We start from the raw sequence: 15,274 nt of genomic DNA, 5'->3' as shown, positions 1-15,274 counted from the left end.
GTGTCTTTTGAAACCTATGCTTGCTGCCCTTCAGCTGTCAAGTAAGCAGCAGTGGATTTTGGAAAGTGAAGATTAGCTTTAACACGGTGGCTGGCCGAGTGAATTTGGCATTTGTAGGTTTATGGTACTGTGATTTCTACTATGGTTAAGTCAATGAAACTGATTTTTTTCCCAAGTATTTGACATAAAGCAGTCCATTTGCCTTTTGCAGTCATCTGCTATAAGGGCCAGTTATTGTTAATAATTACAGCTCTGCATTGGGCCAGAAACTGAAGCATCTGAGCCTCTCTGATCTCCAGAGGGTTTGGGAGTAGATAGCACATCCCAGAGGAACTGCAGGAAACATACTGCCCGCACAGGCTTCTTAAGGAAACAGGGTGCCAATGATGAAGCTCACAGGGAAACCTCCCTCTGCAGGCGGCAGGGTCTTTGGAAAGTGAAGGACAAGCTGCCAGTCTCACAGATTTTGTTAGAATGAGTCACTTAAGGGTAACACTCTGCTGGCTGGAGGAGACCTCAGTTGTGCCACAGCAGGAGGAGGGAATGGCCTGCCCCACAGAAACACCTGCAGTGCTGCTTTTGTGTGGGGTCATCCAACAGAGACAGACCCAGGAGCATGAGCTGTGCCTCAACATAAGATGTGCCAGTTCTGTCCACACTAGGGCCTGGAGAGAGATGCTGATGAGCAAGATGAGGAATTGCAAGAGAGGTTGCTTGCATCAGGAGAGAACACTGAATTGGGCTTGCACAAGCAGCTTCTGTGCTTGTAACTGGAGGAAGATGAGTCTATTTTCACACTTTTTTTCTGAAAATTATGTATTTTATTACAACATCAGTGTGTTGAAAAGTTCCAGCCACAACATATTTTTGTGTAGAAAATATTTCAGCACTCAGTGTTTGGTATAAAGGATCGAGGCAGTGGCTTGTTAAGTCTAATCTCCTGCCTCCACTGCTGAATGATGCCAGGTACCTTAGAGGCAGCCAAAATTGACTTCTGCACCTACTGCTTCTTGGTGTGCCTTGTCTAAGTGGAGAGAAGGCTGGCATGCTAAGCAAAATGTGGTTTTCCCTGACTAAATGTGGGAATACTTGGAGTTGAGAATACTTTAGAGGGCTGTCTACACACTCAGATGATAAAGCTCCTCCTCTTCTTATATGGGGGCAGTAAAATGGCTGTGAAATGATACTTATTTCCCCACACTGAGGCAAATAAGCAGCAATTATCTACAACAGCAAAGCAACTCCCTGCTGGAGTGACTGTGCGGTGTGAAAGCTCGGAACAAACCAGGTTTGCCTTCAAGACTTCGGATGCCCTGGGTGCATGCCAGACAGAGGGTTAGTCTGGAGGACCTGTCAGGTCTGTGGGCTCCCCACCCCAGTGCCAGTGGGGCTAGGCTCTCATCTCTGCCTATGTTTGCAGGGGAGGCGGATTGGGGCTGGTCCTGGCCAGTGCGGGTTTCGGCCGCCTGACCGCCCCCATCATGGAGCTCCACAACCAGAAAGGCTACTTCCTCCACCATGTCATCTTCGCCTGCTGCACTCTCATCTGCATCATCTGCATCCTGCTGCTGCCAGAGAGCAAGAACCAGAACCTGCCCGAGAACATCCCAGATGGGGAACATTACACCCGGCAGCCCCTCCTGCCGCACAAGAAGGGGGAGCAGCCCCTGCTCCTGACAAACTCTGAACTCAAGGATTACTCTGGCCTCCATGACTCAGCAGCTGTGAGTGACGGGATCCCGGAGAACACCACTGCCAACGGGATGAAGTCAATGTAACTGGGTGGATTTTTTTTCCATTTCTTTTTTTTTATTATTTTATTTTTCCCTTCTATTTCTTCTCTTTCTTTTGTATTTTATTTTATGCTGTTGTGCGGGAGGAGTAGCACTTTGGGCAAAGGTGTTTTGCACAGATTTTACAAACCAGTGATGGAGCAGACACTAACTTGGAGGAATTCAACTCTGCTACTAAAGCAAATTTTGGCATCTTCAACTGTTGTGCAGATTGCTCTTGAAAAAGTTTTGGGGGAAAAGACTCATTTGAAAAAAGACCTGGCTGGCAGTAGCCGTTCAGAACTCTTTTTTCCTGCCATTAAATATGTATATTTATTTTGATTTATTCTCAAGAAGCACTTTATTTCCTTTTCCTTTCATAGATCACAAAAATGAAGCCATCTTATTATAAGAGGTGCAGCCATTCCAAGAAAGAAACCATGGGGGGAGGGGAGTGTTGTTTTCTGTTTTGTTTTCGTGTTTCTTTAAAGGAAAGAGGGATCAACCACAAAGTTGAATTGACTTAAATTTAGACTTGTGCAACATTCTTCTGCCTGTCTAGAAAGTCCAAGTGCCCAAGTTGCCTGCTGTGTTTGTATACACAAAAAAAAAAAGGAAGACAAAAACAAAGCAAAACCTGTTGTGACTCAAACTCTGACTGCGTTTTAGGCAGCTTATGTTTGTCTTTATAGCCCATGTGCACTTAAAAGTTACTTTCTAAATTAGTCCTTTTTTTTTTTTCACCAAATGCATTGAAGAAAATCCTACCCAAACAAGCTGATTTTTCAATGTGAATCAGTTTGCTGCATTTTAAGAGTATATTAGTCTATTTTAGGTGGTTCCCAGTGGTCTTTAGTAGTAACATAGATGATGCAAATAATTTGACTAATGATGCAAAAATTAGTTTTGCTGAGAATGGCTTTAATTATCAGGAGGCCCAGGATTTCTGACTTCTCCAGGAGAAGAGCATGAACCAGCAGGGATAAACAGTAAGGAGCATGGGCTACCATCTATACTTTTATTCCAAAAGGCAGCACAGCTAGGATTTCTGCTCCTGGGAAATGAGCGTCCTGGCATTGTGTTACCTGTTTTTAGAACCAGGGTTTGGGTTTTCAATTTAAGTGGACAAACTGCTTAAATGACTGTTGGAAATGAATTAATTGATAGGCTGTGAATAATGTCTTACTGAGCTGTCTTGGGCCCTTAGAGATGTTTTCAGGTTCTGACCCAAGAATATACAGTGAACTCACCCAGATTTCCTCCTTCCCCAACTGCTCTTATAAGATTTTAGATCATGAAAAAAGTTTACTTAAATTAGATCAGTACTACACAAAGTGAACATCCAGTTTACCTCTTACTGTGCAGATGGCACTTTGATGGTGGCCACTTGACTTCTCCAGCCCCCAAATGAACTATTTCCTTTGGCCATCGGCTTTTGGTTCTCACACAAGAGAATATCGTGAGGACCTAGTTCAGTGCAAGGACTCTGTAAACAGCTTTCTTGCATTGTAGTTAACCTCCCCACTCTCCCTCCCTCTTCTCCTTTCTCACTCAGGCCATCCATTTGTGATTGCTTGGTAGTGCAGACGTTCAAACAGAGCAGCAGGATGTCAATGTTGTATTGAGTGTCTGTATGATTGCCACTTTGTTTGATGTACATCTTGCGTTCATATGCATGGAAAGTGCTCATTTGCACTTTCCTCCTCTCCCTTCCCTTCCCCTTCCTCCTTTGCTGTATATATTGTCGATTAACTACTGTACCTAACAATTTCCATCCTCCATTAGGCTGCCAATGTCCTCTTAAAGTCCCCAATAAATCAGAGATATGTGCTTCCCAGTGGGCAATGCAGTAAGCAGCACAGCCTCAGACACCGACAAATGCAAGGGGACAGGCAGACCTGCAGAAGCGACAGAGGTGGTTGTGTTCAGAATAACAATGTTGTCCTAAAGCTGCTAATTTTTACAGAGGATGTGGACATTTGGGTTCTTCTTGAGCCTGGTAAGAAACACTGGACCAGTTGATGGTAGTTTTGCCCAAAGGTACACTACTACTTGGGGTTTTTTTTCACCTTTGCTAGACTTGCTGTGACAGCAAGAGCCCAATCTTCCTTATACTCAAGTTTTATTGTCAGACTTGAGTATGGCTGCTTCTTTTTGTTCTGTGCCGAGACCTTTGCAGTCTGTGTTCACCCAGGAACCCAGCCCTTCCCCACTCATGCAGTATTCACGTGCCAAATTTGTGCAATACCTTTTGCCTTTGATGCGAGATGCTTATTGCAAGCCACCTATGATCAGGGAGGAAAAAATGGGTTCACAACAAAAAATTGAAGAAGCAAAACGAATCTTAAGGGAAGAGAAAAAGGGCTTGAATGCGGAGAAGGTGTGAGCACAGAGGCGGAAAGCAGCTGCCATCCATCATGCCATGGAGCCAGCAGCTCCTTCGTTTGTGGTCTTGTGTGCCTGTATGCTCAAGCTGTGGTACAGCTTTTGTAGACCATCCACAAGCCTTACAAAACTGGCTGCTTCCAGCACTGTCAGCAGTCCTGGTGTGCTCAGCGCTGTTGTCCACAGCACTTTATCGTTTCCTATTCTGGTGGTTGCTCTCCAGGGACAGACAGGCACAGGGAAAAGAATAATTGTTTAAACATAGCAACATTTATATAGTAAAAAAACTAGGTGACAGGAATGTGCAGCAATTTATTAAAAAAAAATCTTATGAAATTGATTTGATTTGCTGGTTTTTTGGTTTTTTGCTTGAAACCAGGTAGTCGGTACTGATCTTCTGCAACAAAGGGAGACCTAGCTTCTCTAGTTGGTCTGGCCCTCTGCCTCTGTCACAACAATAAAACAAAAACTAATTTCCTGCCATGGCAGCTCCAGTTTTGCTCCTTTTCCTGAAAACATGAACACTTCTGCGATGATTATTTTCTTCCACACATGCTCACAGAGTTGGAAGGCTTTCACTAAACATATCTTTTGTGGAGGAGTCGGGTACCGGGTGATGCAGCAGGGCAGAAAGGAAGCATGGAATGCTTGCCCTGCCTTTCCTAGTCCTGCAGCAGGACAGGGCTCTTTGCTGGGGTCCCAGCCAGCTGCTCCATTGGCTCCTTGGCTGCATCCCCCCTCCAGCCATCACCAAGACAGGCTTTTCTCAGGCGGCTCTTTCTGGCCACCACAACAGGGGAAGCAGTCCAAGCTGTCTTCTCCATTTTGGCCTTTTTCTGTGAACCTTCAGTAACCTCTAAGCCCATCAGTAGATTTTTCTTTGGGTTTACCATTTAAGGGCTTTCTTCCATCTTTGTAAGTTTAAACAAAAATGTGAAGTGACATTATGCTTGATCTTGGGGGGTTTGTCCCCTTTTAAGGTTTCAGTACTGCTTTTGTTGCCAGACACACTGCAAATGGATAACAACAGTCGCCTGTTTGCAAGTGTTCTGTGGCCACTCTGAAAGGGGGTTGTGTGATTTACTTTTTGGTTTCATTGAGCAGGCTTTTTTTGTTGTTGTTCTTTTTAATGGAAGTATTTTACTTAACTGTTGCCACTTCCTGGAGCCAAACACTTTATTGGTCACCAAATTGGAAGCAGAAGTGCCATTAACTGAACTCTGTGAATGTCAAGTCAAGTTGCGCCTGTAGCTGGCACATAAGACAACACTATTAAGTGGGGGGATGATCTCCCTCACTGTAACTTTTTTTAAATTATTTTATTTTGTAAGAAAAAAAATTACAAACCTCATTTTAAATGTATTGTGTAAAATGTTTCAGGAAAGGAGTACGGTGTGTTTTGTCTAGTGGGTGAGATCTCCCTCCCCATTTCAGTTTCTAATGAAGTTTTAAAGAATCGTGTTACTGTATGTTCTGACCATGAATAGTCTGGTGGTGCTTCCTCATAGCACAAGCTTAAATCAAGTACTGAAAACAGTCTTACAAGCTAAATGTCTGCATGATGTTACATCTGTTGTACCTACTGAGAAGAACTTTGTATGTAAATGTACAGAATAAAATGACATTGTCCCATCAGTTTGCTCTCCTTGGTCTGGCTCCCTCACAGTGACTTCTGAAACACCCAGCAGCAGCTGATGCCTCAGCAAACAGTCCTACCCTCCTTTACAAACAGAATGAGCTGTTTGTAAATCAGACTAATTAAACCAGCAAACTGATTTACAACTAATTATCAACATAGTCCATTACAGAAGAGTGGCTGACTGTTTCCTGAGTGGTGTAAATTAAAAATACCCTCCAACAGTTGCTTTTTGCGATTCTGATCCTGAACTGCCGCCAAAGACTGACAGCTGTTCCCACCAGGTGAGGAGGAGCTTTCTGCACCCACATCAAATACATGTTGAAGCCACTGGCTGTTCAAACCCTTTTGGACAAGAGACTCAGTAGCAGTTGTGCCTCCTACATCAGTGACCTCTTGGTTACAGTTTTTAATTGCTGATTATGGCACCACAGCAAGGTAAATTCATCAGTTTTCTGCAGGGGGTTAAGACAGTTGTCTAGAAGCAGCACTAGTAAATTTTGTTTGTATCAAAAGCTTATGTTTGAGTCAGGGCTCAACTTGCAATGGAAAAAAAAAATAACCTGGATCGTTAACTCCTAGCTGCCCTCTCATTAAACAAAACAGCAGCAGTATACTTTGCAGTGGTGGTCATGGTAGTGGACTGCTCTGATTTTTCTAATGTATATGCTGAATTTACACATGGTATGCTCTTCTAGCAGCCTGACACATTTATCTATTGCTCTAGAATTCAAGCTCTGCTTTTTCCTTCTACGTAGTCCTCAGGGATGTACAGATAACACTTTGTGAAACCCTTCTAGTGTTCTTAATGCCCAAGGGACAGAAGGAAATCCACTATTTAGCACTAGTACTACAACCAAAAGGGGCTAAAAGGAGAAAAGTAACACTCATGTCACAGCTTTACAATAAAAAATGTGGGGTTTCTTTATTTGAACACTAAAAGCTGCTATGCTGTGTTCAGTGCTAGTACACAGTAGATTAACTGTACAGATATAATTTGGAACTGATTACCCAGCAGATCCCAGTACTGCATGGAAGCCAGACACTGCATGCATTTTTACAATGATGTTCATCAATTGTAGCATCCATTTGCTATCCTACTTAGCAGGGTAGCAAAAAAAATTTTGCTTTGAAATTTCAAATTCAAATTTTATTTGCAAAAAAATAAATTCCAGGTCCAGTTGTATCTATGTCCATCTATATTTAATAACAACCACAAATGCAATCAAAATAATACAAAACAAATATACTAATTTAATGTCAGTGTGAAAATTTCCATCAGTTTTTCTGAAACAATTCATCTTATTTTACAATGATGCAAAGTCAGAACTTCTCTGGAAAAGCTGTCATTTCTTCTTTGATCCTGTTTTCTATGAGTAAGGTGAAATTGCTGTCTGTGTTTTGAAGATTGTAGCTGACAAATATCTGTTTTTTGGTCTTGCTGGCTAAAATACAAAACAGAGTAGTCAGCCATATTTTGTTCTTATATAGAAGTGATGATAGTATTCAAGAAAGCCTCTTAAAAAGCCATATCGTGCAGATTTCTAAGATGATGTTCTCCACTCCTGCTGTGCTGGCTGCAGTTATTAAGGAACAGCAGTACAATTACCTGACCACTGGCGTGTTGGGCATAATTTTGCACAGCACTGATGTAAGCAGTATAAAACTGGTGACTTTCAACTAGTTTTTGGCCTGGTGCAAAAAGCCATTAGTCACTGGAAAGCCTTGCAGTGCTTTTAGTGGATTTTCTGGACACTTCTTAAATAATACTATTTTAAGTGAAATTACAGACTGTACTGGAGTCAGCACTGAAATAAAGTTTGTGAGTTGGTAAGTCTATGCTGTGTAAAACATTGAGGGAAAGTGCACAAAAAAGTGACTGAGCCCCAATTAACCAAGTTCTGTTTTATTATGAACCCCTTAAAAGGCCCCAAATAGTATGTCTAAGCCTGCTGTCAATAATTTTGTTTCCTTTAGCCTTTGTTCATACAGTGTCCATGATCACTCCAAGAGACTGAACAGCCTCAGTTGAGTGTCATGCAGCCAAACACGAAGTTCCAGGCTACTGTAATGACAAGTACTTGGAGAGAAGTGCTACAAAATTAAGAGCTGCTTTCCATGAAAGAGCTAATTAACAACAACAACAACAAAAAAAAAAAAAAAAAAAAAAAAAAAAAAAAAAAAAGCAAAACTATCCACTGGGGCAGGAAGACTTAGTTATCAAAATAGAAGAGAGAACACCAAGAAGTGTTTTATAAAAAAAATGGACTCCTACTTAGATTTTACCACAGTAATATAGCAAATTTTTGACTCTGTTCTTATATTACTAAAGCTAAACTTTGTGAAAGTTTAAGCACCATACGGGAAAAACAGGCACTAAATTTAAATTAGTTGTGTAAAATAGAAGACAAAAACCAGTATTTGGGTCATGAGATATTCTTTTCAGGGAATGAGCTGGGAGCTGATGATCCTAGAGACAAATCAGACTGTTCTGCCTGAATATTCAAAAACATAATCTGAATTTTTTAAACTTGAAAATGGAAACACCAGGACTCCTAATATCTTGATCCTTTCTAAATAGGAAAGTTAACTACAGAAAAGATAGATATATATGTGTGTGTATAAAATGTAGTTAAACAATTCCTTTGAGGCATTTTCATTATGCAAATCAATTTATTATTATTTTTCTATTCTAACAGGTTACCAGCTTCCTGTCTCAGAAAGTAGAGCTGCTTCTGAAATGCAAGGACTAGTTTGCCTTTTAAGACTTGGCACTACAAAATGCTGATATAATGCAGTGTGTTGCTCTGATTGCAAAAATTACCACCTGGCACTAGATTTCTGTGGTATAAAGCAGCATGTTCTGTAAGTGCTAGTGCTTCATCATCATGACCTAAATGAATGCAATGCTAATTCTGAACTAATTAATACCATTATCCTACCTAACAAAACGATATAGTACACTGCAGTGTCAAAACTCAACTTCTTAATTATGTTTGCCTAAGGTCCAATAGCGTCTCTGGGATGCTGTTCCAGATCCTGGGAACACTGTGAATCCCTTAGGGTCACCTCTGCCAAGGACCTCTGCTCCTACCACTGGCTCTGAGGGGCAGCAGGACCTTTTCTGTCCCTGCTTCGTGTGGATTAGGTTGGACACGTGTACTCTCGTGGGAAGGATAGAAGAGGAAAGATCTTATGGCTCCATGGAAGCCCATCTGCAACCTCAGAGTAAAGCCAAAAACTGTAAAGGACAAGGCTTACCTAAAAAGCCCTCCAGTAGGTCTGCTTCCCATGCACCCTGGTTAATAACCCCTGTTGCACCAGCTCTTCAAAGGGAAGGAAAAAATTCCTCAGCAGCCATTGTCTGGGACACACTGAGTGCCAGGAGAAACTGTGGCAGCATAGACCCACTCCTACAACCCCATGTACAGGGCAAAGGCCCAAATCTAAGCTTGAAGAGAAGCTCAGTGGGAGCAGAACAGACAGGACAAGTGTTGGCCATAAGTTTGTAGACTGTGCTGGAAAAGAGGTGATGGAAGGGAACTATGCCTGGATGATGAATACTCAGAGAGTTGAGGTGATCTTCACCAAGAGCCTGCCAGTCCCTACAGAGGGAAGATGAAGATATGGCACTAATCAGTAGCCACTTCAGCCCAAAGCACTGTGATTTCAGGGTATGCAGGTAAGGGAGGCACCAATGGACAAGTCGTCCTTAAGAATTGGCCACCACTAACCTACAGGAAACAATCTTTTAGGATTTGGGTTTCTTGACTAGTGAGACACATCTGGTGCCAAAGCAATTGGGCAGGATGGTGAGAAACAGTCCCTGCACCTCATAGAAGCAGATACAGATAAAAATATGTAGAAAGAGAAATAGGAATGAGGCATGTGTGTCTTTAGCAATAGAAAATTTTAAAACAAAAATCAGAAATAAGGAAGAAGATAGAGCCAATACACCAAATGCAGCTGTTGTGGCTAGGACCCCTACCAGGCTATAAAGAAAACAAAAAGGAGAATGTGTACACTGATGCATAGCTGCACTGAAACTCCTGCTCCAGGGAAGGAAACCTGACATTGCAGGAACACGCAGTAGATGATGGAATGCAACTGGCAAGTATAAGAAATGAAAATAGTTATGTGCAAATAGCATTGAATGCTGCTTCACTGAGAGCCTGTGAAGAAGACCAGAATGGAAACTACATAGAAAAAATGGTGACAAGCATGGGGGGCGGGGGGTAGGGTTAGGAGGAGAGGGATACTGCCTACCTGAAGATTACCACATGGCAGGATGGTTAAAAAACTACCTTGGAAGTACAGCTACAAGTCAGACTTGACCGTGAATATCATCTCTGTTATTACAGAATTTGTGGAAGAAACAAGGGTTTAATCTCCCAGATAAAAACAACACCAGTGACAGCAAAGCTTGCTATTTTTAGCCGAGGTGAAAAACAAATTTTCTTACCAAGCACTTCGTGAAACAAAGATACAGCAGGGATGCTTGTTGATCCACTGGTTTCAGGAGAATAAATAATAGTTTTGGACTAAATGCCCATGAGTTCACTTAAATTGCTGGACTGACAAAAGCCAGCCAAAATACTGAGATGTAGGACTTCAGAAAGATGTATTTCTTTTTTCAGAAGCCAGTGACACTCAGGTAAAAAAGGAAACATATGATTATTCAAAGCAAGAAGTGTATTATTGACTTTCCCCTTCGAACCAAGGATGAAAAAGGTCTACAGGCCTTCCTCAATACAGCATACCTTAAGCAGGATCACACAAGCAAGAACAGTATCTGTAAGGAAATCTGCAACCCAACAGATAAATGGCATAGATAGAGAGGAACATTGATCAAAAGCCTAGCTGGGCCACAGCTGGTACAGGAAGTTTAAGATGAAATAACAAAAGACACTTAAGGCACACAAAAAAAAGAAAATAGGAAGGTGCCTTACACTCCAAGGATAAATAGTAACCTATAGCCCAGTACCAAGCAAAAGTATCGGTTCTCAGTAACAAAGTATGGGAAATTAGCAATCGAAATAATAAAAGCACCTTAGGGAAAAAAAAAAAAAAAAGGTTAAAAAAATAAGGGAAAAAAGGCAGCAAAACAGAAACTACTCACTGGGCAAAAAATCAGGTTACTCAGCCTCTGTCCTAGAACACTGAAAGAACTAATGTAAGAAATGGCAAGTTATTACAAACTTTAGCTGTGAAATCTGTAATAAATCTTTTAAGAGTGAAGAGAGCAACCACACATACAAAAAAAAAGACAGGAGAGAGTGGGAATCACAGAGACAACTTAGAACTGTCAGCTGGGCTCCAATGCTACACAGAAATTTAGAGCAAGATCAGAAGAAATTCACAGAATCACAGAATAAGCCGGGTTAGAAAAGACCTCCAAGATCATCAAGTCCAACCCTTGATCCACTACTGCCATGGTTACTAGACCATGGCACTCAGTGCCACATCCAGTCTCATCTTAAAAACCTCCAGGGACAGAGAATCCACCACTCCCTGGGCAGCCCATTCCAATCCCTGATTACCCTCTCTGTAAAGAATTTCTTCCTAATATCCAACCTAAACCTCCCCTGGCAGAGCTTAAGACCATGCCCTCTTGTCTTACTGATAGCTGCCTGGGAGAAGAGACCAACCCTCATGTGGCTACAACCTCCTTTCAGGTAGTTGTAGAGATTGATGATGTTTCCCCTGAGCCTCCTCTTTTCCAGGCTAAACAACCCCAGCTCTCTCAGCCTCTCCTCATAGGCCTTGTGTTCAAGTCCCTTCACCAGCCTTGTTGCTCTTCTCTGGACCTGCTCCAGCACCTGCTGGAGCATTAGTGACAAAGAGATCAAATGGAAAGTAGAATAAACTATTACACTTTATCCAAAGTAAATCTTCTCTGACTACATTTTTACTAACTGACTTCTTAAGGATAAGGCACTAATTACATAGAAATAAATCATGTTATACCATACCCCATAAAATTATTACTTGAAGTAGAATTGATTGAACCCAGTGCGTAGAGAAAATGGTGCCAGCAGGGTAGACTAAAACAGTATTTATTAAAAGAGAAGGTATTGGAAAGAAGAAAACACACTAGTACGGTTTTTCAAAGATCTTGTGAGCAATCTTTTTTTATATGTGCATTAGTGGCCATAGAGGAGAAGAAGGTGGAGACTCATGGAAGTGCCTGATGATACAAACTCTGGAAACACTACCTGAAATGGAAATCAGCACACAAATCATTAATAATTCTGTGGCCTTTCCAACTGAAACATTAGAAATAAGGTAAGGTTGTGCAGCTCAGCATGTTGCTTTTAAAACCTGGTAACAAGTACATCAGCAGTTCACCAGCTGGAGCTGCATCAGCTACTGGTAGGCAATGAGTAACCACCAGGATGCAGCTGTCAGAGCTGTGAAGGAGCTAGGATGCATAAGGCCATGTATTTTTATATTTTTTAGTACAGTAACAGGAGTTTGAAAGTTATCACTAAGACTCAGGCATTGGAAACATGATGGAAAAGGAGACATCCTGAGCAGTGCTCATTAGGATCAGTCAGATTAAGCATGGGCACCTGTGAGATGACCCTGGACTTCCCAGGCCAGAACTTCTCAGCATGTGGGGGCTAAAAGGTGCAAGATCGGATACGGTTTGGCTTTATCTTCAGGGAAAGTGCATGTGCCTTGTATGATGGCCACCTCACCCACAGCACACCAGTGTCATGGGTTTATCATCATCATCAAATTATTTGGGTTGGAAGGGGACCATGAAGATCATCTAGTTCCAAGCGCCTTGCCATGGGCAGGGACATCTTTCACTAGACCAGGTTGCTCAGAGCCCCATCCAACCTGGCCTAGAACACTTGCACGGATAGGCCACCCACAACTTCCCTGTTCCAGTGCCTCACCACTCTCACAGTAAAGAATTTTTCCTAATACCTAGTCTAAACCTACTCTCTTTCAATTTGAACCCATTCCTCTGTGTCCTGTCACTATATGCTCTTGTACATAGTCTTGCCCCATTTTCCTGTAAGTTCCCTTCAGGCACTGGAAGGCTGCAGTTAGGTCACCCTGAAGTCTTCTCTTTTCCAGGGTGAACAATCCCAATTCTCCAAGCCTTAAACAGAGTTTATAGTGAAGAGGTCACTGGAAACCCTGCCCCTGCCTCGCACCCAAAGCCAGGGTAAGGATATTAAATAATTCGCTTTTGACAGCGCACAGTGTGCCCAAGGCCGCTGACTCAGGTGCCGCAGACTCGTACAGGGATGATAAAAATAAAAAAGTGAATCTGTGGACTGGATGGAAACTGCCGCAACCTGCAGCGGTAGAGGCTCTGCGACAGGGGCAGCACCCACCGCATCCCTCTGCGCCCACCCAGCCCTGGCTGGTGGCCCAGGGCCACCAGATTCGGCCCCGCCCGGGCCCGACCCACGTGTTCCCAGCGGGAGGCGGCCCCTCCGCCCGCCCCGCCTGGGGCGCGCAGCCCCCGCCCCCGCACCTACCCAAGCGCTGCGCCAGGCAGGAGGAGGCGGTGTCGGAAGGGTCCCCGAGGAGCGAGGCGGCCACCGGGATGCTGTCCTGCAAGCGGAGCAGAGCAGAGGGCACGACTTAGTCCCGGCAGCGCGGGTCGGGAGCGCCGGGGCCACCCCCCACGGCCGCAGGGCTCCGGGGGGGAGCAGCCGGGACCCTGGCGGCGACACTCACACGGGGGCTGCACATGGCCACGGCCAGGCTGGCGAGGGCGGGCGCGGCGCCCACCCAGAGGAAGAGCGAGTCCCGCAGCCGCATGGCGTGGAAGTGCACCCGCTGCTCTCCCAGCTGCCCGCTGAAGTCGTGCAGGGCGATGCCGCCCCCCGCCGCCGCTCCGCTGCCGCTCCCCGCCTCCATGGGCCCTTCTCCCGGCGCGGCCAGGCCTGAGCACGCAAGGCCCGAGCGAGCGCCCTGGCTCGGCTCGGCCCGGCCCGCCCCGGGGAGGCGGCGCTCCGCTCTGCTCCTCTCCGCTCCGCTGTGCCCGCCCCGCCCGGAGGGGCCGCCCCCGGCACCGCGCAGCCGCCCGCCCCGGCCGGCACCCGGCGGGATGCCGCTTCCCCTCCCACAGGGAACAGCCGCACGCGCGCACGGATCGGTGCCCGCACCCCGCTCCGTGCACGGCCCCTCCCCGGGCCGCCCTTCCGTCCGTGCACAAACCCCCGGGTACACACGCACCGCCGGGTACAGCCTCCGGGAACGCGCCTCCACCGCGCCCCCCACCCCTTGAAGTGTGCCCTCCCCCCGGTCGGTGCACACCCCTCCGTGTACCACCACACCCCCCACCGAAAGACACAACCTCCTTCCGCTGCACACCCCCGGTGCATACACACACACCCACACACCCACACGCACCCCCACACACCCCCCTCCGTACGCTGCTTACCCGGAGCTCACACCTCCCCGAGCGGTGCCCCCTGTCCGCCCGGGATCGGGATGCAGGCGGAGGCAGCCGCAGGGATGGGGAAACCCCACTAGATGGCAGGTGAACCCCTGTATGAGGAGGCGTGCCTGGTGGCAACCGGGGTCCAGCGGCTCCGGATAGTCACCCGAGTGGAGCCCCGGGGTTTCAGACTAAAGGAAAGGGGATGGCGTGGTGCTGTGTAGCCTCTGGGAAGGGGAGGAGGAAGGTCACGGCGACCTTGGCTTCATTCAGCTCTGGAGATTTTCAGGGTTGTGGGAGATTACAAAACAAACCAGTCGGGTTTGCGGAGCTCCAGAGAATATGGAACCATGAATAATGGAAAGCCTTGCTCTGGGTGTGAATTTTGTGCTTACCGCGCTTTCAGCTGGACTACGGCTAAGTCGGTCATTACTGGAAAGGATTTTCTCTAAACTGTACCGTCTGTTGCTGATAAGAATGTTGTTGACTCCCTGATGGTCATGGGCCCTCTACAATGGGAAACGTGTATCTTAATGCCACGGGCACAGATCATCTCTGCATAAAGAACATGCACGTTAATGATACAGACTGGCTTTTTAATCATCATTTCCTCTGCCTCCAATTTCTTACATGCGTCTAGAAATCAAAATTTCCATTTTCAAGTGCTAAGACTTCATTTTCCCGTTGAAGAAATGGGGGGGAGGGAAAGGAACTGCTCATCACTTTTCTTCCTTGAGCCGCTCTAGTTCTTCTGGCATCTGCCAAAAGACAAAATCCTCGTCCCTGCTAATATCTGCCCATGCTGCCACATCGACACTAAATCCCAGGAGGCAGCTAAGCCCAGCTCAGCTGCCATACCCCAACATCCCATGGCACAGGATCAGCTTGGAGAGAGGGGGGGCTGCAGGCCACCTCCCCTGCCCTACATTTGTCACTTGCTGCTCACAAAATGTGTTATGGGATGTATGGTGTCAGACTCCTGCAATGTCTGTCCCCAGCTTCACTGCTGAGGCAGTATCAGGCTTGTGCTGTTACCTACCTCTCCCCCATGCTCCTACCCCACTGCCAGTCCCA

At 45.3% G+C, this 15,274-nt stretch overlaps 2 protein-coding genes across 5 annotated transcripts in view; one reads left to right on the top strand and one right to left on the bottom strand.

The window, feature by feature from the left end:
- Window positions 1-10,916, top strand: part of SLC22A23 (solute carrier family 22 member 23) — a 115,492-nt gene extending 104,576 nt beyond the window's left edge. The window contains exons 11-12 of one of the 4 annotated variants that reach the window (XR_001877004.1): window positions 8,493-8,658; window positions 8,799-10,916. Coding sequence is in view for 3 of the 4 variants with exons in the window: in XM_017828753.1 (XP_017684242.1) it covers window positions 1,421-1,778 (358 nt within the window). In the remaining variant the exon portion in view is untranslated. Of the gene's footprint in view, window positions 1-1,420; window positions 5,793-8,492 lie in introns of those variants that run through there. The other 3 variants (XM_017828755.1, XM_017828753.1, XM_017828754.1) reach the window with 3 other exon arrangements.
- On the bottom strand, window positions 6,922-13,761 carry PSMG4 (proteasome assembly chaperone 4). Its single transcript, XM_017828756.1, has 3 exons — window positions 13,495-13,761; window positions 13,293-13,368; window positions 6,922-7,238 (listed from the first exon to the last, which is right to left on the bottom strand). Exons 1-3 carry the CDS (start codon window positions 13,675-13,677, stop codon window positions 7,117-7,119), a joined length of 381 nt encoding a protein of 126 aa, XP_017684245.1. The 5' UTR covers window positions 13,678-13,761; the 3' UTR covers window positions 6,922-7,116.
- Window positions 13,762-15,274: the final 1,513 nt, after the last annotated feature.

This window comes from Lepidothrix coronata, unplaced genomic scaffold (genome assembly GCF_001604755.1).
Source record: "Lepidothrix coronata isolate B3197 unplaced genomic scaffold, Lepidothrix_coronata-1.0 Scaffold152, whole genome shotgun sequence".
In the NCBI taxonomy this organism is placed as follows: Eukaryota; Metazoa; Chordata; class Aves; order Passeriformes; family Pipridae; genus Lepidothrix; species Lepidothrix coronata.
The sequence above is the reverse complement of the archived record's forward strand: the minus strand, read 5'-3'. Positions and strand labels throughout refer to the sequence as shown.